The 27,860-nt window shown below is 44.4% G+C and overlaps 1 protein-coding gene across 2 annotated transcripts in view; it reads left to right on the top strand.

Annotated features, from left to right (window-relative positions):
- Positions 1–25: 25 nt before the first annotated feature.
- Positions 26–27,860, top strand: part of flnbl (filamin B, like) — a 47,727-nt gene continuing 19,892 nt past the window's right edge. Inside the window, exons 1-15 of one of the 2 annotated variants that reach the window (XM_069516528.1) lie at positions 26–525; positions 17,396–17,505; positions 17,679–17,814; positions 18,569–18,666; positions 20,685–20,832; positions 21,500–21,618; positions 21,723–21,797; positions 21,905–22,067; positions 22,525–22,725; positions 22,845–22,982; positions 23,756–23,882; positions 24,700–24,836; positions 24,917–25,110; positions 25,196–25,309; positions 25,656–25,799. In XM_069516528.1, coding sequence (XP_069372629.1) covers positions 234–525; positions 17,396–17,505; positions 17,679–17,814; positions 18,569–18,666; positions 20,685–20,832; positions 21,500–21,618; positions 21,723–21,797; positions 21,905–22,067; positions 22,525–22,725; positions 22,845–22,982; positions 23,756–23,882; positions 24,700–24,836; positions 24,917–25,110; positions 25,196–25,309; positions 25,656–25,799 — 2,196 coding nt within the window. In that variant the 5' untranslated portion in view covers positions 26–233. The remainder of the gene's footprint in view (positions 526–17,395; positions 17,506–17,678; positions 17,815–18,568; positions 18,667–20,684; positions 20,833–21,499; positions 21,619–21,722; positions 21,798–21,904; positions 22,068–22,524; positions 22,726–22,844; positions 22,983–23,755; positions 23,883–24,699; positions 24,837–24,916; positions 25,111–25,195; positions 25,310–25,655; positions 25,800–27,860) is intronic. The other variant, XM_069516522.1, reaches the window with a different exon arrangement.

The following is a 27,860-nucleotide window of genomic DNA, read 5'->3' as shown; positions in this document are numbered from 1 at the left end:
AAGCAAGGAGAAGCTGAACATTCCCAGTTTTCGGAGCGGCGCCTGAAGGCAGCAGCAGCAGCCACCAGTGCTCGTGCGGTTCAGAAACTTCAAACTTCAGCGGCTCGGAGCAGAAACTCTGCGGGAACACGAAGCTCCGATCCCCGCTGAGAGACACCCTCCCCAGAGAGACTCCCTCACACCCCCTCCAGAGAGCCACAGGCAGGCGGTGACCCCCGCAGAGCCCGAGGAAGATGCCGGCCACAGAGAAGGACCTGGCGGAGGACGCCCCGTGGAAGAAGATCCAGCAGAACACCTTCACCCGCTGGATCAACGAGCACCTCAAGTGCGTCAACAAGCGGATCGTGGACCTGCAGCTGGACCTGGGGGACGGGCTGAGGCTCATCGCGCTGCTGGAGGTGCTGAGCCACAAGAAGATGTTCCGAAAGTACCACCCGAGGCCCAACTTCAGGCAGATGAAGCTGGAGAACGTGTCGCTGGCTCTGGAGTTCCTTGACAAGGAGAACATCAAGCTGGTCTCCATAGGTGAGTCCTCCTGGGTCTGGTCCAGAAGAGCCAAGATGGCAGCTTCTGGAGCCCCCAGATCCAGATGATCGACAGTCTGAGCACCACGGGGTTCGGTCGTGTGGTTCAAGTGGCACGTTCGAGCGCCACAACACCGCCCGCACACCGGACTCACCTTCGCACAACCGGCGTTTTAATGTTCAATTCGGGTTTTCACGCCGATAACTATAACCTAAACTTTTACAAATGATTTATCTTGAATCAGCTGGAAACACAATTCAATTCGGCTCACACGTGACTTCACATTTCCTCTCAAATCTGAGTTTATTGGACTCACCTGGCCGCATGTAGGTGAGAGAGGGAAACACCTTTTTTTAAAAAAAGTTTAATTGAATTTCAATGAATCAATCAAATTGTATTTGTCTCATAGATCAGAACAAGGTGCGACATCCTCTGTTCTTCACCCTCAACAAGAGAAAAACCACAAAACCCCTGATGAACCTCAGAGAGCCACATATTTATATCATTGATGAACACAATGGAAAAGTGTGTCAAAGTATTTACACATAAGAAAAAGTATTTTAGAGACGAAGGGAGCAGCGATGACAAGCGACTGGATGAGTTATCGTCTGCAATGATAGAATATGTGAGGAGACATTTTAAATATCAACCCCGATCGTCCATCAGCTGCCAACACAACAATGTGCTTCAATTTTGCTTTTACAAAAACTCCACTTGTTGTTTCATGAGATTTGACCAAAGTTCAGTTCGCTCCTGTTTGTGTTTCGAACCTGAGAGCGACAGATCTTTGTGAGGCAGAAACCATAACGTCCCTTTAATTCAACTTTCATGACATTTGTTTCTATTTCAGTCCTTTTGCTTTCACCGTGACTCGCTTACACTCAGCACTTGGGCGTGACAGGAACTTCAGATGCCAGACTGAGCTTAACAATTACGCAACTTAAGGTCAATGTCGTCACCTGTGGGAAGAAAACACACACCAATCTTTAAATCTGCATATGTACGATAATAAATGAAGCTACTGTTACGTAAAAAAAAATCGGTTCATCTTAAAGTTTGGTTCACGTGGTGATGACTGATTAAAGGTTCCGTGTGTAGAATTTAGTGACATCTAGTGGTGAAGTTCCATGTTGCAGCTTTAGTAGAGGACCCAGCGGCAGCGTTTCAGACGTTCGCGCTTGTTTCAGCCTAAAAACTCAGCTGAATGATTATTAAGAGAAAATGACGGGAAGCAAATCCGCTGCTTTTTTTCTTTTCCCAGAATTTAGAGCAAACAAAGTCCAGATCTCCGAGCACGGGGATCCAGATCCAGCTTCCCTACCCATAATCCCTTTTTGCTTTCTTGTCGCAGTTTCTTGTTATTATTCTAGAGGCGTGTGTTCAGGCGTCGCTCTGCTGCTGCTGATGAAGGAGCGGAGTTCAGCCGCTCTGCTTCTTCATCAGCCGCTCTACGAGCTGACGGAGCAGTTTACACACACACACACACACACACAGACACACACACACACACACAGACACACACAGAGAGAGTTGTTTTTTGTAAGAACCATGTCAGGCCAATATTAGTGACCTCATCTCATATCTGTGGTCAGACCTGTGGACAGGACCGTGTGTGTGTTAGTGTGTGTGTGTGTGTGTGTGTTAGTGTGTGTGTTAGTGTGTATTAGTGTGTAGTTTCCCTGCAGACTGTGCGTCTGCTGTTCTGCCTGGACGTCTTCGCACTTTGACACATCCTCGTCCTCACAGTCATTCAGCTCAAATTCAGAGTCAGACCAGAACGTAAACTGTCATTAAAGGGCCGTCTCTTGCCACACTCGCCGCCTTGAGTGCATCCATGTGCGTCCCACATCAGAAAAATGCCTGAGCGCACTCGATACGCACTTCTCCGATCACCACTTCAAAGCTGTGTTCAGAGCTACGCGTATCCCACAATTCACCACGGTCTGCTGTGCCGCAGATCGCTGTGTGGACGAGTCCCCTCAGTGAATCTCTCTCTTTAGCCTCTGTAAAATAAAAGTGGGGATGGATACGATGTGGTATTTGCGGAGGTTACTCGCTACAAAGAGGAGGAATTACAACACGTTAACGAGACTTCTTTCCTCCAGCTCGTTACTGGTGAATGTAAAAGTTCTGCAGAGTTAGAAGTTCTGCGGTGTTTGTCGGTGTTTTTCTGGGAGAGGAGCTCCTCTCCTCCACAGAATCACCTCGTCTGACTCTAAGTGTTGGTGCGATCCGGTTTAATTTATCTACGTGTTGCAACCATAGCAGCTGCAATCTCGGAGTTAGCCCTCGAGGCAGCATCAGATGAGAGGAAACCTTCCTTGAAGCCCATCGTTCCCCTCACAGAGCAAACATGTCGCTCATTCCAGGAACCGTTGGTGCAAGACAACGAGCTCCAGGTGAAGTGGGCGCAGACGCAGATGTTTCCTGCAGCGAGTGACCAATCACAACAGAGTGGGCCAGATGGCCAATCAGAGCAGACGGGACTTTATTGGGAGGCGGGTCTTACATTAGAGCGTGTGAATACTGAATGTGAGCGGAATGTGACTCCTTTAATTGTGACCCAGTGAACTCTGAATAACAACCACACGTCGGTGGTCTGAACAGCCGCTCGGACGCTGGCCGTCACCAGAAATACGTCACACGTGCATTTTATTACTTGCAAATACCACAAGTGTGGTTATTGGGACGGACCCTAAATATCCGCGGTGTGTTTCCACAGCTGAACTGAGCTCATGAGTGGAGCTGGTTGTTTTTGTCTGAGTCTGTCGGCACCAGAGGTCATTTGAAATTCAGACGTCTGTAATGAGACCTGCTGGATTCAACAGGAGCTTTTCTACCTGATGCGAGATCTGCTAAAATTCTCTGTCTGAGGAAAGTGTGAGTGTGAAGCCGTCACTGAGGCCTGTCGGTGTTTGGTGATGAGAGCGAGCCGAGGTCGAAACGTGCTCAGTGATGTAAAACTGAGGAGGTTTGATTTTCCACAGAAGAGAGGAAATGACTGGCTGGGTGGGACACACACACACACACACACACACACACACACACACACACACACGCAATGAGGCGGAGCTGGTCACGTTTTAGCTTTTAGAGATGAACCACTGAGGTCGTCAGTTTTAAAGAAAATTATTATATTTAAAATAATTAGAGCTGAAATGAAACATTAGTCCGTCACCAGAGAAGTGGTCAGTGGCTGGTCAGCTATTCGTCCTGTTGTTAAGTCGACACCAGAGATTTATCGGCTGACTCTGTCCTCCAGCTCTTATGACCAAAACCTAAACTACTACCGTCTTTAAATCTGTTGTCTGTTCCGTGGTGTGTAAAGAACATGGCGGCCTCGGAAGGGGGCGTCTCCCTTTAATCCAGGTGACGTGAACCACTGTGATAAGGCCGGCGGCAGTAATGTGTTTCTGACTTCTGCTCCGGATCAACTGTTCACACAATCAGTGCAGCGCCAAGAAAACAGTATTCACAAGCAACCACAGTGAGTCAGCCGTGTGGACACGTTGGGTGGGATCCAGCGTAACGTCCGTTTGTCAGATACCTCACCTCCGTGACAGGAGGAGCGCACCAGGCAACCAGGGAGGGAGGGAGAGGGAGGGAGGGAGCGTGGGAAGGAGATGTTTGCCGCCGTCAGACAAAGTGGTGTAACTCAGCGCCTCCTTTTCAGTTGTGTGTGTTAATGGTTAGCTGTGGTGAGGGGCCCCTCATGTGAGGCCCCTGGATTTTGTCCACAGCTCACAGCGTTACAGGCGCGAGAATAATTTTCAGCGCGTCTCCAGTTTCGTGTTTAATGTTTTGATGCATATTCTGCAGTGTGTGTGTTTTCAGGCTCTTCTCCTGTTCATTTCCGTCAGACTGCTTGTTCCTCAACGCTCCGCCGCGCTCGCTGTCCGCCGGGAGATTTGATCGGTGAGACGCAGCAGGTCGTCGTCCTCGGCGTTTAACCCACGTGTTGGGTAAACACGGGATTTACTTGCTCGTTGTCGTGGTCTCACAGATCCGACAGAGTTATGTGTCAAAGTCATTAAAACAATTTAAAGCGTTTTTCCTTCTTTCACAATTACGTTTGGTTTCTTCTGACTTTGTAAAAGTGTGGGTGTGTGTGTGGGTGTGTGTGTGGGTGTGGGTGTGTGTGTGGGTGTGTGTGGGTGTGTGTTGTAAAGAGGGTGTTGGCCATCCCCTTGTTCAGACAGGTGTGTTGCATCATGGCTGAAGTGAGATTTCAGTCGGTTTGTGCAGGTTTGATTTGCACTGAAATGATTAAATGAGAACAGATCAAGATTAATTTGATCATTGTGTTGAAGTTCATGAATTCTCCTCCCTGCTGCTGTAAATATCACGTTTTAGCTAATGTTACACAACCAGACGACACTGAGACGCGTTTGGCCTCTAACTTCTCCGGAGTGAAATATATTTGTCTCCTCTGCTGCTAAATGCTTCACGCTCTTCACCAGCTGATGTTTAACTGTGTTTGTTAACTGTTGGATGCTGGAGCGATAAATCACAGTGGATGTGTTGGTGCTTATCTGCTGCGGACGAGGGACTGAACGATACAGTCATTGTGCCGCAGAACCAAAGCTGTGAGCTGAAAGCTGAAAATCTGCGGCAGCAAAGATAAAAACACAAACTAAGGTTTTCACTGTGAAGCTTTAAATATGAATGAAGCTCTCGACAAGTTCATACCGTGTGGATTAGGCAGCACCAGGTAAATCTCTGTGTGTGTCACAGGTTTAAAGATGGTGCTTCTCGTACGTTACCTGCTCAGCTTCAAACCCCCCCCCACCCCCACCCCCACAGTCGGAGAGCAGCTGGTGAACAACGTGAAACATTTAGAACAAAAACAGAAGAGATTCACACAGACACCATTTAGAAAAGAAAAAAAAAAAAAAGGATAATGTTACGCTGCATCTGCTGGATGTGTAAATAAGGACACCAGCAATTAGACCCATCCGCTGGAACAAGCTGGGAGGCTTTCAGAAAAACAAAGTGGTAAACACCAAGCCGTTCTTTGAAATCTTTAATTTGTGAGTGTGGAACCGTTTGAATTGAACGTAACTGTTCCCGTGTCCCTGCTCGCACGGCCGATCTGCATCTGAGCGTGTGGAAGCAGGTGAGAACGTAAAGAACAGGCCCGACGGGAACTGTAGCTTTCAGTTGTGACCTCAGACAGTGTGACCTCATTCTCTCTCCTGCTACACACACACACACACACACACACACACACACACACACACACACACAGTTAACCAGCATGGTGCCTCTGGGCTGTGTTTTTCGACACTAAATTGGTGTGTGACTTATCTCTTGTTTAGAAAAAAGAAATTCCAGATCTTCAGTCTGTGTTTTTTATAAACGGATCTGTTTCAGTGAGTCAGCCTACGTCCACCTCATTAGTCCCGGTGGCCGTTGTGTTTTCAGGTGATCTCGGGGGAACCTCATCACATTTATATCTCAAACATTCACTTGGACTCGAGGATGAACTGATTAGAACTTGAAGGTCAAGGTCGCTGTGACCTTTCAAAGCCTGGTTTGACTTGTGAACACATTATCTGAAGGACGCCTCGAGACGTTCTTTTCAAATTTGGCTGAAATGTTCACGTAGACTCGTGGGTTCATCGATGTCTTTGGCCTCTTGAACACATGTCAACTCTCCTTCCAGGGAATCAATTCAAATTTTGACCGGACTGATTAGATTTCAGAGGTTAAAGGTCACGGTGACCTCATATGAGTTTGGAGTGAATAAAGTACGTAGACTGAAACTGCTCCGGTTGTTGGAGGCAGAAAACTGCAGAGCGGTTTTTGTATTTTTAAAAATCTGACCTGATAAAATGAGGCAGGATTTGGTCCGACTCAGATACTGAGACTGAGAAACTGGATTAATTCAGATTTAGGATTAGATTCAGCTGAAACTGATTCGAAACATTCTTCACTTTCATCACAACAAAGAATGATTGGTATTGTGGAAGACACACACACACACACACACATACACACATAGAGGGAGAAAAGCGTCCCAAGGTCAGCAGGGAATGAGGTACATTCCACCTGTTGTCAGGACAACCTCAGTAAATACAGTCAGTGATTGGCTGGAGTTGACTGTGTGTGTGGTTGTGTGAGTGTGTGTGAGTGTGTGTGAGTTAGTTAGATTTGAAGGAGAAGTGTCACGTAACTTCAATGACCCAGAGCGGCCTTGTGCTGCGTTCAGGTCCTGTGAGGTAGATGAGAGAAAACAGAAAAGACTTGATGTATGAACCTGGATCTGTTAATATTTCCCACTTCACTGCTTTAACACGGCAGATTTCTCCGCAGCGGGACTAACGGAGGATTATCGTGAAAACCCATCCTGTAGTTTGGAACTTTTTCAGTCTGACGGAGGAATTTCCATCGAACCTAAACAAAACAATAATAATGACGTGAAATGAAATGCAGAGAGGTTGAGCAAACCGCTGTGAAATTCATGAATCATTTTCGTTTCTTTTGGAAACTGGAGCCGTAAAGACCGTAATGTGCAATTACATGCGAAGGTCTCCCATGTCTATAAGTCATAGCTGGCAGGAGTGTTTGCATTGGACCCGTTCTCTCACCAACACACTGAAAGCTCCTCTCACTCCTGCAGGAATCCGTGTTCCTCGCAGGTGTTTGGTTCCATCTTTCTCTTCTTGTTAGTTTCACTCCTCCAGAAGCTGCTTTCATATCTGTGGCCTTTGCCCCCTTTGTTCTTTTTCACTGCGCAAGTTGTCGTTGTTGAAGCGTTGGCTGGTCGAAGTGGTTTCAAAGTCCAGAGTCTCTGAGATGGATCCTTGTTTTCTGCCTCTGATTGTCTAAATTATCAGTGTTTACACCCGGATCACTTTTCACCTCACTCGCAGAAAGACAATATAAGTAAACAACCAGGGGAACTGTTGATGGATTGGTTGTAGCTCACACTTGAAGAAGCAGAACTTGAGCTATGGACTTGGAGCCGCTGTGAATTCCTAAATATTTGTTAAACCAAACTAAGTGATCCTGTAACACGAGCACAATGTGGAAATCAGGTTTGGAGCATGTGAACACTTGTTGTAATGCCTCCAGAGTTTCTGTTTTTCTATCCTCCCTGTTTTTCTTTAATTAATTAGAGCCTGACAGATTTGACTTGATACAGATATCGAGGAGTAAAGAATTTCTTTGGTTCACGATGAGGAGAGATGACGTCAGTGAGAGTGAACACGAAAATAAAAACCTTTAAATATCGACTGATATTAAGATATTGTTTTCTTGACTAAATATTTTACCACCCAGGCCTTGACTGCGACTGACTGTGTTAACGTTGATATACGTTCCCCGCCGGTCATCGAGTCACGACTGATCAGACCCAAGCAGGAAGTCAACATGTGCGTCTGCGTCCTTGTTTCCGAAATGTCCTTGTCTTTGCTCGTCCTGACCGAAAAGCAGCTGCAGAAACTCAGGGGCAGTGTGAACGTCAACGTAGCCAAGGTGACGGGTTTCAAATCGAACGTGTGGACGTCATCCAAGCTGCCTAACGTACCCAGACAACAACGATAGGAAGCAGGGACTCTGCCCAAAGCCTCATTCAGGTGTGACTGAACTGTAAAAGACTGCACACACACACACACACACACACACAGACACACACACAGAGAGAGAGAGAGAGCTTCTGTGTTGCTGCAGAAAAGGTAACATGAGAGAGGAAGGATATTGATTTACACACACACCCTCTCTCACTCTCTCACACACAGACAGAAAGCTCCATTGTTGGTATCAGGTCTAACTGCAGCAGCTTTGTTCAGGTTTTTCCAACATGAAGTTAAAAGCGTCACAGTAGAATCCGCTTCAGACGTTCGTTGCAGGAGGCCGTGTTCCAGCATCTGTTTCATGCTGGGTCAAGATGCTGAAAACACCAGTTCAGAGACATGTTTGTTTGTTTTAAATGATTTTCATTGTGGTGAGAAAATCACCAATAAGTATGATTGTTAGTTACAGCCCTGTTATCCATTATGTGACAAGAAAACAACAGACGAATGGTAGAAAACAGTCCGGAAAGTTAGAATCAAACTTCATTTAAAAATGTAATGTGCAACTTATGATCTCTTAAAGGGCCAGGACGCTCAAATCCAACAGGATTGACATTAGAACCGAGTGGTTCAGTGTCTCTCAGGATCTGATTCACTCAGATTTACTGGAGCTGAATGTTTGTTTTTCTTGTTCCGATCCCACAGGACGAAACAACACACACACACACACACACACACACACACACACACACCTGTCCTTTTGTCCTCTTGTCCTCATCACTTCCTGTTGTCTCACTGCAGACGCTCAAGTCTTTATGAAGCTGAAGTGTTGTCATCATGTAGCTGGTTTCATTGTTTCCTGCACAGAGACGTCTTTGTTGTGTGGGGATGTAACCCCCCCCCCCACACACACACACACACACACACACTCACACACACACACACACACACACACTAATATGATGCAGAGTTCAGGACAGTCACTAAATATTTGTTTAATGATCAGACTGACAGGAAGATGACAGAGAAAGAGACGGTTCTCTCTCTGTTCTTTCTCTTTTACACACACACACACACACACACACACACAAACCACTAACCTCTAAATTTAACCAACCTCAACCCTGCACTCTAACTTCCCACTCTAACTGTGTGTGTCTGTGTGGTGTGTGTGTGTCTGTGTTGTGTGTGTGTCTGTGTTGTGTGTCTGTGTTGTGTGTCTGTGTTGTGTGTGGGTGCAGTGGTTTACTGAGGATCGCTCAGTGATAGTCACAGTGGTGGTGAACCTCCTGCAGCCTGGCTCAGCTACAAACATCTCAAACTCTGCTCCTCTTTACTTCCTCGTTTCTTTTTATCTTCTTTTCCTTCCCTCTCTTCTTTTCTCTCCCTCCTGTGGATCTTTTCCTCTGCTCGTTGTCCAAATACAGTATGTCTGTATCACTCTTCTTAGTAATTCGGTCACAGTTCTTGAGATAAACTTGTATTCGCTGCCTTGTTAGAATTAAAATATACAAATTTTATATTTCTGTTGGCAAACACTTTAATTTACACACCCAGCAGGTACAGAGCAACATTATCGTTCATTTGAAATCATGTTTCTTTGCTCCTGATGAATGTTAAGTCCAATATCTACTTGTTTTTATCTCTCTTTGGTCTCCACCACCGCCTCTGTGAAAGCTGCTCAATGATCTGAAACTAAACATAAATCTTCTCTAACTTAAATAAATAAATAATCTTTGTCATTATTGATCCTTTGTTTTATATAGTAGCCAGAAAATAAAATTAAAAAAGTGAGTCTGTCGATTAGCGTGTTCAGTTTATTTTCACGTTAGACAAAGAGAAGCAGCTGATTTGATGAAACAAGAGAATGTTTCATGCTTTTGCATAAAAAATGACTTATATAAATTAATCTATTATTAAAAATGGTTGCTACTTATATTTCTGCCGACAGAATAATGAAGATTAATGAATTGTTCCACCTTAATATTTGAGACGTATTTTGTTGAATTATAAAAAGTACTGTTTTGTATTCGTACAAAAAAAAAACCAGCTGTCAACAATAAACATAAAATATTAGTGATATTATTTTTCTTGCCTTTTTTCACAGTTATATCATTTTCCTCCACTTTCTCCTCCTCATCTTGTTTCTTTAATGTCATGAAATGAAGTCATATGACTTCAGGATTATTAAAATGATTTGTTAAAACTTGACTAAACAGTTTCACCCCAGGGTCCATGTAGAAAGTGTTTGAACGTTTAACTGACTTCCAGACTTGTGGCGTCTGAAATGTTGTTCACATTCTGCTCCAACTCTTAATTCTGCTCTTTATTGTTTTTGCTCTTTGCTAAAGGCACATTTAAAAAAAACATGTTGACACGTCTATAAATTATCTTTTCCTTTTGTTTTATAACTTTCTTTCTTTCCTCTCAATCACTTCCCCTCTCCATCTCTCCTCTTCCTCTCCTCTCTTCCTCTTCCTCACCACATGGCTGGTTTGGGCTCTGATGACATCATAGCCTGGGAATCAGCAGGGTGAGGTCATGCAAGGCCAAACGCTGCGGTGTGTTTGTCAGTGTGTGTCCTGTTTATGCTGATGCAGATGTAAAGCCAGATGTGTGTGTCTGTGTGTGTGTGTGTGTGTGTTAATGACAGGGCACCACTGTGCTGGCGACTCAGCTCTTGTGGTTTGCATGTCGTCTTGTTTCTTCTGTTGTGTTATCGTATCTATTTATTGTGAACTCTGCTGTTTACGAGGATAAAGACATTGATTTTGTAAATACGGACGATGAACAAACTGTTGATGTGAGAAACTTTTAAATGAACCAGTTACATGAAAAAAAACACATTGATTGTAGACTGGCGTGTGTGTGACGTCGGTGCGTGGTTGTCGTATCGATGTGCTGTCGACCAAATCGCATGATTTCCGTAGAGGAGTTTATATGTCACTTCCTGCCTCTGCCTGCTGCTCCACCCCCTCACCTGAACACTCACCTTTCACGCTTGTTATTTTGGTGTTGACTAAACCGAAAAGTCCGAAGGTTCTGAACCAAACAAAGCGTTTAAGTGCCCTTGAATTCAGGATCGGTAGCTCCGCCACAACTGGATCTGTAAACCCCTGACCTCTAATGAGCCGAGTCTCAACCTGACGTCCTCCTGGTCGTTCGTGCTGGTTGGCAAAGTCTCTACAGATTCACCTCTTCAACCAACACTGGACGACTTCCAGCTCCATTCTTTGAAAAGTGTTTTTCTCATTCACTTCTTTGATTCCTCATGAATGACTCTGAAAGACATGAGAGCAAGTTTCTCTACCGTTTGATCTCTCTCTCTCTCTCTCTCTTCATCTCTGCAAATGTTTGAGTCCGACCGGTGACCAGATTAAAGAGAGAGACAGAATGACACAGTCTCTGTATCTCGCTCGCCCTCATGAACCAAACCGAGGACATTAAAAGCCGCCTCCTCTTTGTCTGTAATCTGGATCTCTCAGCGGCGTCGCCTCCTCCGAGCTGCTGCTGCATGACTCATGTGACTCTTATTAAGCGGCAGAGTTATTACAGCAATGCATCATGCGGTGATGTCATGGGTGTCACAGTTTGGGAGTGCAACATGATGCTCTGGGGAAGACTCCTGGCTTTTCTGGAAATGGTTAAAATGTTTAGACCTTGGAAGTTTGTGGATCGGTCGTTGGAAAACATCTTACACCTCCCCGGGTTATCAACAATATCCACACTGTCAAATATCATTGAGCAGGATTGCTGTGCTTTTTTTTCATGGCTTCTACAAATGTCTAGTTTTTACTTTAGACTTTAGAAGTTAAGTACATTTCTTTATAATAACCTGAGGTCTTGACTCTTTAAGCTGAGAACATGTGAAAGGAAATCTGTGACAGAACAAACATAGAGTCAACAGAGTTTTTTTACGTCGTCACATTCACGTCTGTGAGAAGTTTGAACTCCTCATAATCAAAGGTGGGTGGTCCCACCTTTCTCATTTTAAAAATCTACGCTGAAACCAAACCACCACATCGTCTCCCATTCAGAGACGTTTCCCGTCCTCTCCATGTCTTCCTCTGTGTCTCACGCACACTGAACCTCAGTTCACTCGTATAAGGCTGCAGGGGAACTTATGTCTCGGGAGGGGGGGGGGGTTTACAGACGAGACTTTATGTCCTTAATATTATTGTGGTGCAGATTTAACCACACACCTGTTCTAGTTTATGGCTGAAAAAAGCCTCTCGGACGAGGGCTCTGATTTGTGATGATGGTCCGCTCCCGAAACGTGGCTGTTTTTAAGTTGAATAAATATTATTGAATGTAAAGAGGTGTGTGTGTGTGTGTGTGTGTGTGTGTGTGTGTGTGTGTGTGTGTGTGTGTGTGTGTGTGTGTGTGTGTGTGTGTGTGTGTGTGTGTCTTTGCGTGTTTCTCTTTGCCACCATTCATCGGTCCTCAGATGGGAGGGGGTGTTGAAGTGTGTGTGTGTGTGATGAATTGGGTTGGGGGGGGATTATGATCTCACTGTTGAGGAATTTGAGTGTGTACGATACCATGGGTCAAACACACACACACACACACACACACACACACAGTGGCCTCCACATCCTGTTGTTTACCACTGCAGGTACGTCCTGTGCTGAGTTTTCCATTTTAAATATAAACCTTTTCATGATGTGACTCTATAACACAACTTTACTAAAACAAATAAAAACAATAAAATCAAAAATATAAAAACTAAATATATGTCTGTGATGGAGTTACAGGCTCTCCTGGGGGGGTGCGGCCGCGGTGCTTTCGCTGACATCACTGTGACGAGCTGCCTCAGGCATCAACTGTTCTGTTCAGCGCTAAATTGTCGGGTTGGAGGCTGAACGTGTGTTTGAGAGACGGATTCCGTCGTCATGAGAAGTAACAGCTGTTTTTAAGAGAGACAGCAGTCGAGACACAGAGAGAGAGAGAGAGTGAACTACAGTTACCTCACACAGAAGTTGTCTCACCTGCAGACAGGGTATGAGCCAGTTGAAGCAAAAGGCTTCTTAAATAAGTGAATGAATTAAAATCAAGTTTAAACATCAGACTGCACCTTAAACTTTAGTAATAATTCTGTTTCCGGACAAATAAGTCTTAAGGGTTGTTTTAATTAGTTCATTCAAAGCATCTATCTCTCATCATGGACGTTCATGATCATGTTTCTACAACGTGTGGGTGTTTTATTTATTTCCTTTTTCACAGGATAATGAACTGTCTGTTTGACGGGTTTGGTGAAGAGCTTATGAGCTTGACTGACCACGGTGCAGGTCGTTGGTGTGGGCTCATTATCTAACTTCCTGTACAAGGGAAGGTGTGCCACGCTGATAAGAAAGGCATTTTGTTCCCTCCCTCATTCACCTTTACACACACGCCCACACACTTTGTACACACACACACACACACACACACACTTTATCTGCCCCCCCCCCCCGTCACTTTCTGTTTCTGCTCCATTCTTTGTTTCCCTCGACACAAACTTTAACCCTCCCTGCCCCCACGTCTCCATTTTGCGTCCTTGTTGTCTGGATGTTGTTGCATCTCCATAGCGACAGGTCAACAAGTCCGCAGGTATCGGCAGAGACGGCGGCTGCGTGCGCCCGAGAAGCTCAAACACTGTTTGTCTGACGCGGATCCGAGCTGTATTAAAATGGGGGGGGGGGGGCCCTTGTGAATGGGTGTTGACGGATAAATCTCTGAATGAAAGAGCGGAGAGGGGGGGGGGGGGGCGGTGGAGGCTTTAAACACCTTAATGCTTAAAACCGAGCGTCCTGACTGCTGCTCCAGGATTCTCTCTCTCTCTTAAGGATGCTCCAACAACAGTTATTTCTCTGCATTGTTTTAAAATCTTTATTATTGAATCTGACAGAATGTACAGAGGATACACACTAATGTGTCGTCATCCACTTGACATGTGAGCACCCTTGTTTAAATCTGTGATAAGTTCATAAGCTCAGGTTCCATCTCTTGAGATCCTTACTGATGTCGAGCTCTGACGTTTCCATGACTACTCATCCAATCGTTTCATCTGTCCCAGGAGATCCAACTTATCTCTGTGCTTACCTGGGCGCACTTTGCTCATGCACTCGTCGCCCAGAGTCTTTGGCAATGTATACGTTGCGTAATGTCATTTGCAGAATGTGCGGCTCGGTCAGGAAGTGTGCAATGTTTGTGCAATGTCAAATCAATGTTTCTCCAGGATGGTTTATGTCATTGTAGTTCGTTCTTATCTCTCTGCTGTTTGTTCAACTGTTCATTTCTCCAGTAAGTTTGGTTTTGATTAGTTAATAAATTATCACGATGGACAGTGAAGACTGACCTGGGATCAGTTGAGTTCAAGTATGGGCGGCACCTCGATACCGCCACGTGCATCGGTGCAAGAAGGCCATCCATCCATTTTCATGTGAATGAATATTTACTCAAAAAGGCAGCTAATTATGATTACTGATTTATTTTACATACAGACAGTAATCCTGGAGAAGCTCTGATCCAGTTCATATGTTGTCAGCATCATCAGTCGTCCTCCAGTCTCTGGAAACCACAGCCCCAAAGACCAGTTTCACAAGTCAGCGTGTTTGTTTGTTCTTGGTGGGATCAAGTAACACCAGGACCGTCCCACTGGCACCGCTGTGTTGAACTAGACCAGTCAGCTCCTTGAAGCCGTGAAGGATATGATTGATAGCGTTGGGCACTAACCTCCCAGGTGTGTGTGTGTGTGTGTGTGTGTGTGTGTGTGTGTCTGTGTGTTAGTGTTTAGAGAACAAACCCGGAGCGTGACATCAGCGTCGCTCACGTAGATTCTCTGTGTGAGAAACGTTGGCTGAAGGTTTGATGAACTCTGTGTTTCAGAGCTGAGAGTCGGTCACATGAGGTTGATGGAGCGACTCGGAGTTCAGACGTTAAGTCTCAGGAAACAATGCAGCAGATTATCAGAGCTCTTTAAACCTCACACACACACACACACATTTATATGCAGCACACTTGTGTTTTATTTTCTTTCTCTATCACTGTTTTGATTCACTGCATTGATTTTTTTATTATTTTTTTTTTTACCTCCCCTTGTTCTCTCTATCACCCTTTCTGTCCCTCATGTTTTGTTAAACAATAGGTTACCATGGCGACAGCCTCGATACTCACAAAACTGTGTCGACAAGGACACACACACACACACACACACACACACACACACACACACACACACACACACACACACACACACACTCAGTTTGATGGTGCTGAACTGTTTGAATGAAATCAAGTTCAAAAGCAGAAGTTATTACTTAATTTCAAAGGTTAATTTTAACTTAAGGTTAAAACTTAACAGATGTTTCATATCAAACAGTTCATTCAAGCAGTTCAGCACAGTGCAAACATTTTAGGCACTAAAAGTGAAGTGAGGATGTTTTCAGATATAATGCACTGAATATTTTTACAATAATGAAAAAAAATAAAATAATAGAAAACCATTTTTTTAAATGATAAAACCAACACGTTTCATACAAACTGAAGTAAACGACAAGAAAATAGTGAATGAAATCAATGTTTGTTTGCAGCTCCGTCCGTCTTTAAAACAGTTTTGAAGATCCCTTCGTCTTCATGTTGTCTGAACTTGTTGTTTTGCTGCAGAATGAACTGATCTGTGATTTCCAGTCTTTTCGACCTTTGTTTGAAAACATGTTGTCACGGGCCACAAAAGAAAAAGGTTGGGAAACGCTGCATCAGAGGTGCGTGAGGGAAAAGTTGCTTTAACTCACAAAAGCAGCAATTTAGAAGAAAGTACAACTTTAATCCTTCTCTCAGACACTAACCAAATTATGTCATGACTTTCACGCTTTGCTGGTTCTTCACCTGGTCTCAGTAAAGAAAGTGTCTCATTCAGAGTGACTGATCAGTGCTGAGCTGAATGAGAGAGTGTGCTCAGCTATGGGTAGTGTCGTGTGCGTGCGTGTGTGTGTGCGTGTGCGCTAAGTGTGTGTGTGTGTGTGTGTGTGTGTGTGTGCGCAGGGTAAAGGTCATGGTCGAGTGCAGCTCACTGACAGGATGTTTGCTGGTGGTGACACACTCACACACACAGGTGGGGCAGAAAAACAGCAAAATGGAAAGAAAGGAAGAAATATGGCTGTGTGGAAAAAAAAAGAGGGAGAGAGAGAGAGAGGGGGGGGGGAGCCACAGAGATCAGAGTGAAATGACACGTAAAAAACAAATAGGTGGCAAGAGAGAGAGAGAGAGAGAGAGGAGGAAGCACAAGAGGAGAAAAGTTGAAATGGATTGAGAGAAAAAAAGAGATAAATGAGTGTTGTGAGTCTGGCAGAGAGAGAAAGATTAGGAAAGTCTGATGTCGCAACCTCCCCTCGACACACACACACACACACACACACACACACACAGTCATTACAGGGTTGTGTCACCCATGGGTGAGGCAGCAGCCTCCCAACGCTCCACCTAAACCTGAGCTGCTGAAACATGTTGGGCCTGCTGACGCTGCAGCCGAGCTGAGGCTTCCTCAGGTGCGTTACATGATTTCTCATGGACGACCGACTGTGAGGACACGGTTCATTCCTGCTGAACGCAGTCGGCTCGCAGCAACACAGCTGCACAAGAAAGACAAACATAACATTTGAATGTGAGATTCCAGTGAGTTTTACCTCAGAAACAGGTTTTTTGTACTGAGCTGGATTACCCAGCTGCCTCCTCCTCACCCCCCCGCTGAGCTGCACTCACTTTACGTGTGCGTGCGTGCGTGCGTGCGTGCGTGCGTGCGTGTCTGCGTGTGTGTGTGTGGCTGGTATGAGGTACCAGCTGGTACAGTGTGGTCTGATTAATGCGAGGCAGCGTTACCCAGCAGCTCTCTGTGCTGCTCTGTTGAAATGGGTTTGGCTCTGGCTGGTGTTCAGGTAATGTGTTTCGCAGGTTGGGCTCTGTCAGCGTTACACAACGTCTCATCCCTTTTTGGAAATGAACTGTAATTGTGCCGGGCGGCAGCGGAGACGTGTTGGTCAGGAACAGATTGAAGCTGCTTGTGGTGTAAATGTCATGGACATCAGGAGTTAAATCAGAAAACATGAATAACTCAGTTCTTTTTTTTTTCTCTTCTACTTGTCGAGTCACGTTTGTTTGGGTTTAATTAAGGAAAAGAAGTGTTTATAATATAGAGCAGTTAAATGTATTTAGATTTATTTTAATAACATGTTGGATAACATTCAGCTGTGACCTCGAGCACTAACATGAAATAATCTGCACATGAACCTCATACGACACCAAAGTGTCATTTTTACGTTATAGTATTAAATCAGTTTCAGAGGCTGATCTGACGTCCGTGCGTTTCTCTCCTCCAGACTCTAAAGCCATCGTGGATGGGAACCTGAAGCTGATCCTGGGTCTGGTCTGGACTCTGATCCTGCACTACTCCATCTCCATGCCAATGTGGGAGGGTGAAGATGAAGAGGTAACAGCCGACTGTTGAGCACATGACGTCTGTATATGTCTGTTTGTCGTTTCGCGAAGGTTTTGGTTGATTTGCAGAAACAATGACGTTCGAAAATAAGTGAAAGGATTAAATAGGAAATATGTAACTGGTTCACAACTGTTGCTGACTCCACTGGTCCTGTTGTTTTTCAGGCAGAATCAAAGACACCTAAACAGCGTCTGCTGGGCTGGATCCAACACAAAGTCCCAGATCTGCCCATCACCAACTTCAGCCAGGACTGGAGAGACGGCAAGGCACTGGGAGCACTGGTGGACAGCTGTGCACCAGGTACTGTGTGTGTGTGTGTGTGTGTGTGTGTGTGCTCTGGAAAAGCAGCAGTGTGTCTTTGAACCCTTGAAGACTCGGTACATATGATTGATGTGATGGTTATTGAACCACATGAATTATTATTAAAACTCGATGTTGTCCTTCTGAAATGACGCATGAAGCCGCAGCTGTTCGGTCTCTGTCTTTACTCACTCACCGTAAATTAATAAATCCTTTCGTTTGAAGCTTCTAACGCTCAGTTTCAGAGAATAAGACTGACAACACGGATTACAAGTAAGATCTGATGAGACTCATCTCACAGTGTGACGGGTTGGATCTGTTATTTTACAGCGTATATGGCTCTAGAGTGCATTAGTTGTACTGAACTTTTAACTGTGTGCGCTGTGTGTAACTTTGTGTGTTTTCAAGTTTGACAACTAGAATGTCACCAGAACGGATCCCTCCACCGAGGTTCAGTTTACGAAAACCACATTTCAATTCACTAGATCTGGATTTTTATCTTTAATTTGAATTATTCTGAGAATTCAATGAAATCAGTTAGACCCCAAACAAAACAACACACATCACAACTGTATTTACAATGACTACAACACAACCTCATCATCATTACACACTGTTTTTAAATTTAAAAAATCCTTAACGTACATAAGTGACACTTAATCTCAGTGTTTTTTCCCAGAAGACTCCTCTCGCCGTTGTGTGTCTGTGTGTAGCTCTTGCTCACATTGTTGTGATTCGCTGTTGTCTCTTGCAGGTCTGTGTCCAGACTGGGAAACCTGGGATTCAGTCAAACCGGTGGAGAACGCCACTGAAGCCATGCAGCTGGCTGACGACTGGCTGGGCATCCCGCAGGTTCGATTCCCTCAGTCTCCCGGGACCTTTAGTCATTGTTTAACACTTGAGTGAGATCAGAAATCCCAGTGTAGTTTTCTTTTCCTGGTCAGAGGTTAAAGCTTGTAACGTTTCTTCTCGGGATGTTGTTGTCCCACGTCCTGTGTTTTCTCTGGAGCGTGCAGAAGGACTCCACAACGAAGGAAACACTCTGATCCTGAATCCGTTTTTCACTGAACTTTTGTTTGAATCCAAGAGAATGAGAAAACAAGTGACATGGAAATGTTTTATAATGAATTATGCAACAAATGATTTCCCCCCAGGCAGTATTGAGTAAGGATGTCAGAGGATATCATAACAAGATGATGATTGCTGTTTCTTTTTAAGGACATTAATCATATCTGGGAAAGTAGTCACTGTACTTCATCAATATCAGACTCGTAAAAGTCTTGATCCAGTGCCGCAGAATATAACATGATAACATGAGCAGAGAGACGAGAGCGGTGTGAGTTCATTTGTCCTGGACTGAACCGAGCGTTGGTCAGATTTTATTCAGAGCCACGTTTCCTCCCTAACTCCTCGTCCTCCGTGTCACACCTCTGTTAGTTCAGCTGGGTCCCTTCAGCCTGTGATCCACTGATGGTGATCCACTTCTGTGTGTGTGTGTGTGTGTGTGTGTGTGTGTGTGTGTGTTTTTAATGCACACTGCTGTTGTATATAAGGAGATGGGTTTGACTTTTTTAAAATACTTCATCACACTTGTTCTTTCTTTAAAAATAATTGTTAGAAAACTGTATAAAAGTGTGTGGACACCCGACTCCCAATACTAATACTTAGTATTATTTTATTTTGGCTGTGGTTTTGGCTTCTTACGTCCACTGATGGGAAATCTTCACACTGCAGAATACAGTGATATTTTAGACAACAGCGTTCCTGCCAACTTCATGTCAACAGTTTTATAATAGCCATTTCCTGTTTCAACATGACAATGCCCCTGTACGCAAAGCCAGATCCATAAAGAAAAGTTTTCCCAATCTGGTGTGAAGCAACGCGATTGGATTCACGAAACTCTGACCTCAACCATGGAGCGTCGACTTTGAGCCAGAAATTATCACCGAACATCAGCGTCCGACCCAATTAATGCTCCTGAGGTTGAGAGATTCAGGCTGGTTTCAAAATCTGGTGGAAAGTCTGAAACTATAAATGAGGCTGATATTAAATTATCACACATGGGTGAATTGTTCAGCCGTCCACGTACTTTATACCCATACTTCTTAGTCCTCTTATAGAACCACATTTAAATTAAATATCAGTTTTTTTTTTTGTTTTTCCATCAAAATCCATTTAATCTCCTGAGAAGTTTCCTTGAGAAATCGACTTCAGTTGTGCAAATGCTCCGTGTTGCAATGTTAAAGAAAGCAGAACAACAAAATTCCTAGATCCGCCCTCTGATCCGAAGCCGCACCAACATTAAATGGGTTCTTCCTTTGGACGTGTCTCATCCTTCAACGGGAATTTGGTTCAGTAGTTTTTGCGTTGTCCTGGTGACGGTCAAACAAACAAACACACACACACACAGATAAAAACATAAGCTTGGTGAAGTTTGCGTGGCTCAGAGAGAGCTGTGTACAATAGTTATGAAATCTGGAGTTAAAGACGAAAGGGAGCTCACGACCCTTCATTTATGCTTCAGGCTGCTACTAGCATAACACACCTGAATCTCCAACCAAACTATCGGCAGACAAGTTGTATTGTGGGTAATGTAGGCACCAATGATATCTCCAGTTCTGATGCATCGATTGTGATCAGATTTTAAAACTGTCTGTGTGTGGTGAGTGTTCAGTGTTCAGATAAATCTCTTTGAAAGAAGCTTGAGGCCAAAGGCCTCCAGTCATATCATAACACTCAATACTAACTGAAGATGTCTGTCCTGTGTGTGTGTGTCCTGTGTGTGTGTGTGTCCTGTGTGTGTGTGTGTGTGTGTGTGTGTGTGTGTGTATGTGTGTGTGTGTCCTGTGTGTGTGTGTGTGTGTGTGTAGGTGATCGCTCCAGAGGAGATCATTGACCCCAGTGCAGACGAACAGTCGGTGATGACTTACCTGTCTCAGTTCCCCAAAGCCAAACTGAAACCAGGAGCTCCACTCAAACCCAAACTCAACCCCAAGAAGGCCCGAGCATATGGACCAGGTACACACACACACACACACACACACACACATGCTCACACACATACTGAGAACAGAAACTTTCTAGCAGATGAAATCAGGTTGTCTAAATGCAAAGATCTATTTGCTGCAAAGAGCAAAGTAAAGATACGATCAAACATTGTAACGTCGTTGTTGATCATATTTTTATTTACATAGATTTTAATGTTGTGAGTTAAAGGTTCTCTGATTGAACAACAACAGCTTCTGTGTTTGTGACCTGTTCTCACTGTGTGTTGGCAAATGTGTTCACTGGAAAACACTGGTGTGTCTGACAATGTGAGGAAGTGAGCAGCTGGTGGACTGAACAATGGCTCGCACTCCTATCACACACACACACACACACTCTCACACACACACACACACCCACAGACAAAGATTGATGGTGAGGTCGTCCTCCAACTTGAGCTTATACCATGAGGAGGAAATACCTGGAAATGACTCCATATATAGTCAACAGGACACTACACACACACACAGACACACACACACACACACACACAGAGAAAAAAGAAAACACTCAGACATAAGTTTTCAGTTCTTATTCGAGAATAGAAAAAGAAAAATCAGTCAGTGATAATTTCTGTATTTCTAAAACTATCTTTGACATCATCGGTAAAAATGCGTCTTTCTATTTTCTCGCTGTGCAGGAATCGAGCCGACGGGGAACAGGGTGATGCGTCCCGCTGTGTTCACCGTGGACACGTTCAGCGCAGGTCAGGGACAGGTCACCATCTACCTGGATCATCCAGACGGCACCAGAGAGGAGGTACAAACCAAATCCTGCTCCTCCTCGTTCTCCTCCTCTGCATGTCTGACGTCATGACAGAAAACGATGTCGCACTTGAATATTAAACATCTGTGTTGTTTCAGCTGAAGGCGGAGCCTAACGAGGGCAAGAAGACGTACAGCGTCACCTACATTCCTCAAGTGGTGGGAGCTCACAAGGTAAATTAAAATGGATTTCACTTTATCTCTATGTTCACATAGTTTTCAGGTCTATAAAAATGTCTTTCTGTTTGAGACTCTGGGTAACTGTCTCTTTCGTTTCCCAGGTGACGGTGATGTTCGCAGGTCAGCAGATTCCCAAGAGTCCGTTTGAGGTGACCGTGGACAAAGCGCTGGGCGACGCCTCCAAGGTCACGGCCAAAGGGCCGGGAATTGAACCCGTGGGCAACATCGCGAACAAACCCACCTACTTTGACATCTACACCGCAGGTCAGAGACACTCACGACCTCTGAGCGTCACACAGATGTGACCGAACACATCACTCCAGACTTTAAACAAAAGAAAGTGTGAACTGTGCGTGCACATAAATAAAAGGTCAAACTTCTTTTTCCATCCCAGACTCATCGTACACATTTAGACGTCGTAGTCATCAACTAAACCTTGAAAATTACGAAGCTTTTGGCAGAAACTCAGTGGCGCAGGCCTCGTTTCAGACCCTGTTACAGTCTCCTGTGCTTTGCTGATCATAGGATTTAAGGGGTTTCTCACAGTTGTTGCTGCCGTGGACTCACGTAATGGTCCGTTCTCCAGGGGCCACCTCTCAGCAGTAATTGCCTGCTTTGTCCTCCCCTGCTGCGATGCTGCCATGTTCCCCATAAAGCTGAAATTCCATTAAAGATTAGTTGTTGAATAAAGTTTCCCTTTGTCTTCACGTCTCCTCTGCAGGAGCCGGCACAGGAGACGTCACGGCCATGATCAAAGACCCTCAGGGCCGCCAGAACAGTGTTGAGGTGATGATGGAGGACAAGGGGGATGGTGTGTACCGCTGCACCTACCGACCCAACCAGGCCGGCCCACACACTGTGACTGTAACCTTTGGAGGGGTGGGGATCCCCAAGAGCCCCTTCAGCGTTGACATGGGGGCCGGTGAGTCGTTACAGCTCTGCCACATTATTTAGAGTTCAAGTAAAATAAATATTGTTGTCACCATCATCAGAAAAAACTTCTCCTCACTCCTCCATGCGCTTTCTCCCCGGTTTGCCCAGCCTGCATGCCGGGGTCGTGCAGGGCGACGGGTCGGGGTCTCCAGCCGACGGGGTTGAGGGTGAAACAGGTCGGAGACTTCAAGGTTGACACCAGGACGGCCGGCAGCGGAGACCTGAAGGTTGTCGTCAAAGGACCCAGTGAGTTGAATCTGTTCAAACTCTGTAGAGACACGAAGTGTGAAAACATCACCTCACTCCTCTGAACCCAAGCTTTAGTGTTAGAGATGTTTAAAGATGGTGCTGATCACTGTTCGCTCCTCATGGTCCTCGTCACAGTTCCATCTATTTATTTTTAGTATCACATGAGCCCGTGTTTAGTTTGAGCTTCTCGGGACCGAAAGTCTTTTATCTGTTGCTCAGTGAAAACTCAAGTGGACAGAGTGTTTACAGTCTGAGACCCAAAGCTGCGTCTTTTACTTCCCGTCTCACACACACCTCTGATGGTTCTGTTTTATTTAGATATTTTTTCAGTTTTAGAGACTAGTTTTAAAAAAACACTCCACAGATAATGAAGTTTTTAATCATTGTTATTGTTTTAACCTATTTACACCTGGTATTAAGTGGAAATTTTAATTAAATAACCTTTAAGCACTTTCATTAATCTCTTCCACGAGAGATGGTTTTCTCTAATTGCTGATGTGAAACCTCTCAGTTATACAGAGCTCATTTTCAAGCTCAGGTTTTATTTGTCATATGTAAGTTTAGTTAACAGAAGGACAGAGGTACACTGAACAATATTAAATAATTCAAAACATTATGTCTTAAGTTGAACCTCGATGGTTCTCGGTAGCTCGGCTCTCCCGTCCGGCGCATGAGCTCGGTCTTGTGGATTTGAGTTTAACGTCAGAACTTTCTTTTTTTAATTAGATCTCATTTGTGATTACGCTGTTTGTAACGTGTGTGTTTTTCAGAAGGCATGGAGGAGCCGGTGAAGCAGATCTCCAGTCAGGACGGTGTGTTCTCCTACGAGTATTTTCCCAACAGTCCTGGCAAACACTCCGTCTCCATCACCTGGGGGGGTCAGCACATCCCGAAGAGGTGAGCTGTAAACTCTGCGTGTTTGTGGTTTAAGGCATTACCTCAGCACATTACCTCATCCGATGTGAATGGGTGGATCCTCAGGGGAATGGGGAGCGTTAGTCTGGGCCTCGGGTTTTCTTTGTCACTTCTCTGAAGAGGAGGTTGTGTGTTTTGTTGTGCAGACATTAACAACCGTGCAGGGAGACACGTTCTTTCCTGGAGGGTTTTTTTTTTTTTTTTTTAAACATTTAAAGAGTAGATCTACAAAGTCGTACACATTAAGGAAATATCTGCAGGAGGCAAATACCTGACTCACAAAGTCAGTCGTGCTTGTTTGTGGTTCGGCCATAATCCAGACCAGAGGTATGTGCAGGCACCAACACGTTTTCCAGTATCGACTGTTTCGCTCGTCAGATGAAGGTAATTCTCACAAAGTGTGAGAAAGAACAAGTGACGACTGATTCCGAAAAAGTTTCTCCTCAATAACTAAACATACTAGATCAATCGGCGTTTTAATTATAATGACCATTATATAATAACAATAATTGATTCTACACTTTTCAAGCTTAAGCTCAAAGTGATTTCCAAGTGAAAAGAAAAGAGTAACACATATTATATATATGTGATATATCACAAAGAGCAGTTTGAGTTTCAGGTTAAAAGTAGATTTAAGTTTGGCTTCGGTCTGTTGAGGGCTGAGGTTTGTAAAGAGGGTGGGGAACACACACACACACACACACACACACACACACACACACACACACACTGATCGACCACATGGGGTTGTATGATTTTACTCACTCTGACGGTTCTTCTCTCTCATTCTTGTTTTCAGTCCGTTCGACGTGTCTGTGGGTAAGGAGGCGGGGCCTCAGCAGATCAGGGCCTGGGGTCCCGGCCTGGAGGGAGGCATTGTGGGTAAAACCGCTACCTTTGTAGTGGAGTCCATCGGCACCGATGTCGGAGTGCTGGGTGAGAAACAATCCTTTTTCTTCCGCTGGTGAGACCACGCTGCTCCACATCCCTTCTAACGCAGCCCGCTGTTTGTTCAGGTTTTGCCATCGAGGGACCGTCACAGGCTAAAATTGAGTGTGAGGACCAGAACGATGGGTCATGTGATGTGAGTTACTGGCCGACAGAACCCGGCGAATACGCCGTCCACGTGACATGTGACGAGGAAGACATCGAGCACAGCCCCTTCATGGCGTACATCGTCCCTGACAACAACGCCAGTGACCCAGACAAGGTCAGAGACTCACCCTCCGAAGTGAGGAACTATTTGTTTCAACGTAAAATTCAAGAAGTGCTTACATCTTGCTTCATGACTGTAGGTCCAGGCATTTGGGCCGGGGCTTGAAAAGAGCGGCTGCCTGGTCAACCAGCCGGCTGAGTTCACCGTCAATGCCAAGGATGCTGGGAAAGGACCGCTGAAGATCACGGGTCAGGTAAGTCCAAGAAATTCATCCGCACTAAAACAATACAGACACAGAGACACACACTTGTGTCATGTTCTCTGATAGCTTTTTTGAAATGCAAGGGTACTTCCTGGTTCCCGACATTAGGAAACCTTCTGCTTTTTATATTCGTGTTTCTGCAAAATGTATGAGTCTGTTGTTGAGACTCACAGTAGTTTAAGTGTTCTCGTTCCATAGTTCCTGGCACTATGTGGTCGTAAACTGAGACAAGCAGCAAATCCTTGCACCTGATCAGTGAATGTTGAAAAGTATGAATCAAATGAGATGATGATTAAAAATGTTTGATTGAATTCAACCTCCTGTGCCCGTCTGTCAGGATGCAGACGGACTTCCCGTGGAGGTGAAGGTGAGGAGTAAAGGCGACGGGCTGTACTCCTGCTCCTACACGCCCACCTCCCCTCTCAAACACACCGTGGCCGTCGCCTGGGGAGGAGTCAGCGTCCCCAACAGCCCCTTCAGGGTAAGCCGCCAATCTCAGCATCCCGTCACAACAGGAAGTATTATCCTGCCCAAATCTGGGGATCTGGTTAAGGCAGAAATGACCCAAATTGTCAAATCAGAAGCTTTAGTTAAAACCGAAAGCACCAAAGTCTTTGTTCAATCCGAGCCGACTGTTTTAAATGAAAGTGTGAAGACGGTGAAGTCAAAGTTTACTGATGTGAGCAGCAAAACTAAGAAGCCTCTGATCATCATCACTACATACACTGAGCAGAGGTTCAGCTCTTAGTTCACTCTGGAAAATCATACGTTGATTTTTAAAATCAACTAAATAGAACGTGAAATGTGTGCTGGTGGAAAAAAACACCATAAAATGTTCAATGATGAAAAAAGGTGATTTATTCAAAATGTGCCAAAAGTGAGTTGACTGAAAACGTGTGACACAAAATGATCGAAAACTATTTCTGGTATTTTTCCTCATTTTAACTTTTCTAACCTGTGTGTGCTCTGTAATAAGTTTGACCCTCACTAATCCAAACATTTTTATTACAAGTAAATCTGTTTGTTGAATGTGTGTTGACTTCACTCATAATGATTTAATCCCCACATAGACGATTCTGTCTTTTCTGTTCTGTAACCACTCACCATGCACTGTTACTCCCTTTGCCTTTTGTTTTTTTACATCACTTTATTTATTTTTCTATGTTGAGCCACAATAGAACTTCACTCAACTGAACCTTTGTGATTCAAACTACAAACCAGTGAGGAATCATATCAACAACTGACAAATCAACAAAAACCATATGAGAGACACTAATAATTTAGATTATTGGCGAAACCTCTGAGTCTGAACTGAATCTTATACTTTGATTCTTATAATCATATTATAATAATAGAATCATTTTACTCTCTTATGTTGTAACATCTCAACGTCTAGTTTTGATCTACAAGAAATAATTGAGCCCAGATGTTGTGTGAAGGGAACGTGAGGGTTCAGATGAGTGGAGCTCTGCTGTCGCCCTAACGGTGTTGAGTAATTTTTCGTCCTGTTCAATGAAAACCTTTTTAGTTGAAAGTGTGTGATGTGACGTCATACATTTGTTTAGGATGCTTTGGTCAGAGTCGCAGTGACCGTTGACCCCCGAGCTACTGTTCTGTCCTCATGTACAATTGTCTGATTCATCATTTTATTTCCTGCAAGTCTACTCGTGACTAAATTGCCCCAAAAAAATGTTTAAAACGAAGCCTAAAAAAAACCGAGGGAGTGAAAAGGTTTTTATTCTTCAGTTGAGAGATGCACTAATCTTTCTTCCTGGCTCTGTAACCTGGTCACCAGCTTTCATTTTGTTTGTTTTTATCACAGTTTGAGATTTATTTGCTTTGTTGTAACTGTGATGTTACCGACTTTATCAGCTGTCTTTACTTTGTTGTTGTTGTTTTTAGGCGTTTACAGTTTCACCCACAGTGTAAATAAGTCTCATGAGAATCTGCCAGTGGGCCTCGGATTTGTTTAGTCTGCGAGCTGTTCAGGAATTTAACGTGATGCCAACAATGAGCTACAGGAGTTGACAATAACAGTCTCTGTGTTATAAAACCAGAGAGGTTCAGAGTCCAAAAGCTGTTCAATATACATTAACTCTTTTATTTAGGTGCTTCACAACATCCATCATCTCAAGGCACTTCACATAGTGAGACGAAAACCCAGCCGTTCCCACAGCGAGCACTTACTCTGAGACAAAACAAACTTTAAAACGTTTATGTGCAGTCGCAGGAAAGTTACAGATTTTTAGATCGGGAAACGGCTTCATCCTTTTGTTCATTAATCGTAAATAAGAACATCCCTGTTGCAGCATGATCAAAAAGTTTGTGTTCAACTGGTGCAGCGATGTTTTGTACTGAAAAGTTTGATTTCAGAGTTAGAGCTGATGTCACTGTGATGACTCAGCAGACCTGTTGCGAGCTGCAGCAGCCTGAAGGCACCATGTTGCTATAGTGGAGGATGGAAGGTAAACAGCCACACCCAGATACCTGCTACCAGCACTGGGGTCATAAATCTGCTGCAGTGACACCTTTTATTCACAAC

Source organism: Paralichthys olivaceus, chromosome 2 (assembly GCF_024713975.1).
Source record: "Paralichthys olivaceus isolate ysfri-2021 chromosome 2, ASM2471397v2, whole genome shotgun sequence".
In the NCBI taxonomy this organism is placed as follows: Eukaryota; Metazoa; Chordata; class Actinopteri; order Pleuronectiformes; family Paralichthyidae; genus Paralichthys; species Paralichthys olivaceus.
Note: the sequence above shows the minus strand (reverse complement) of the source record. Positions and strands in the feature narration are given on the sequence as shown.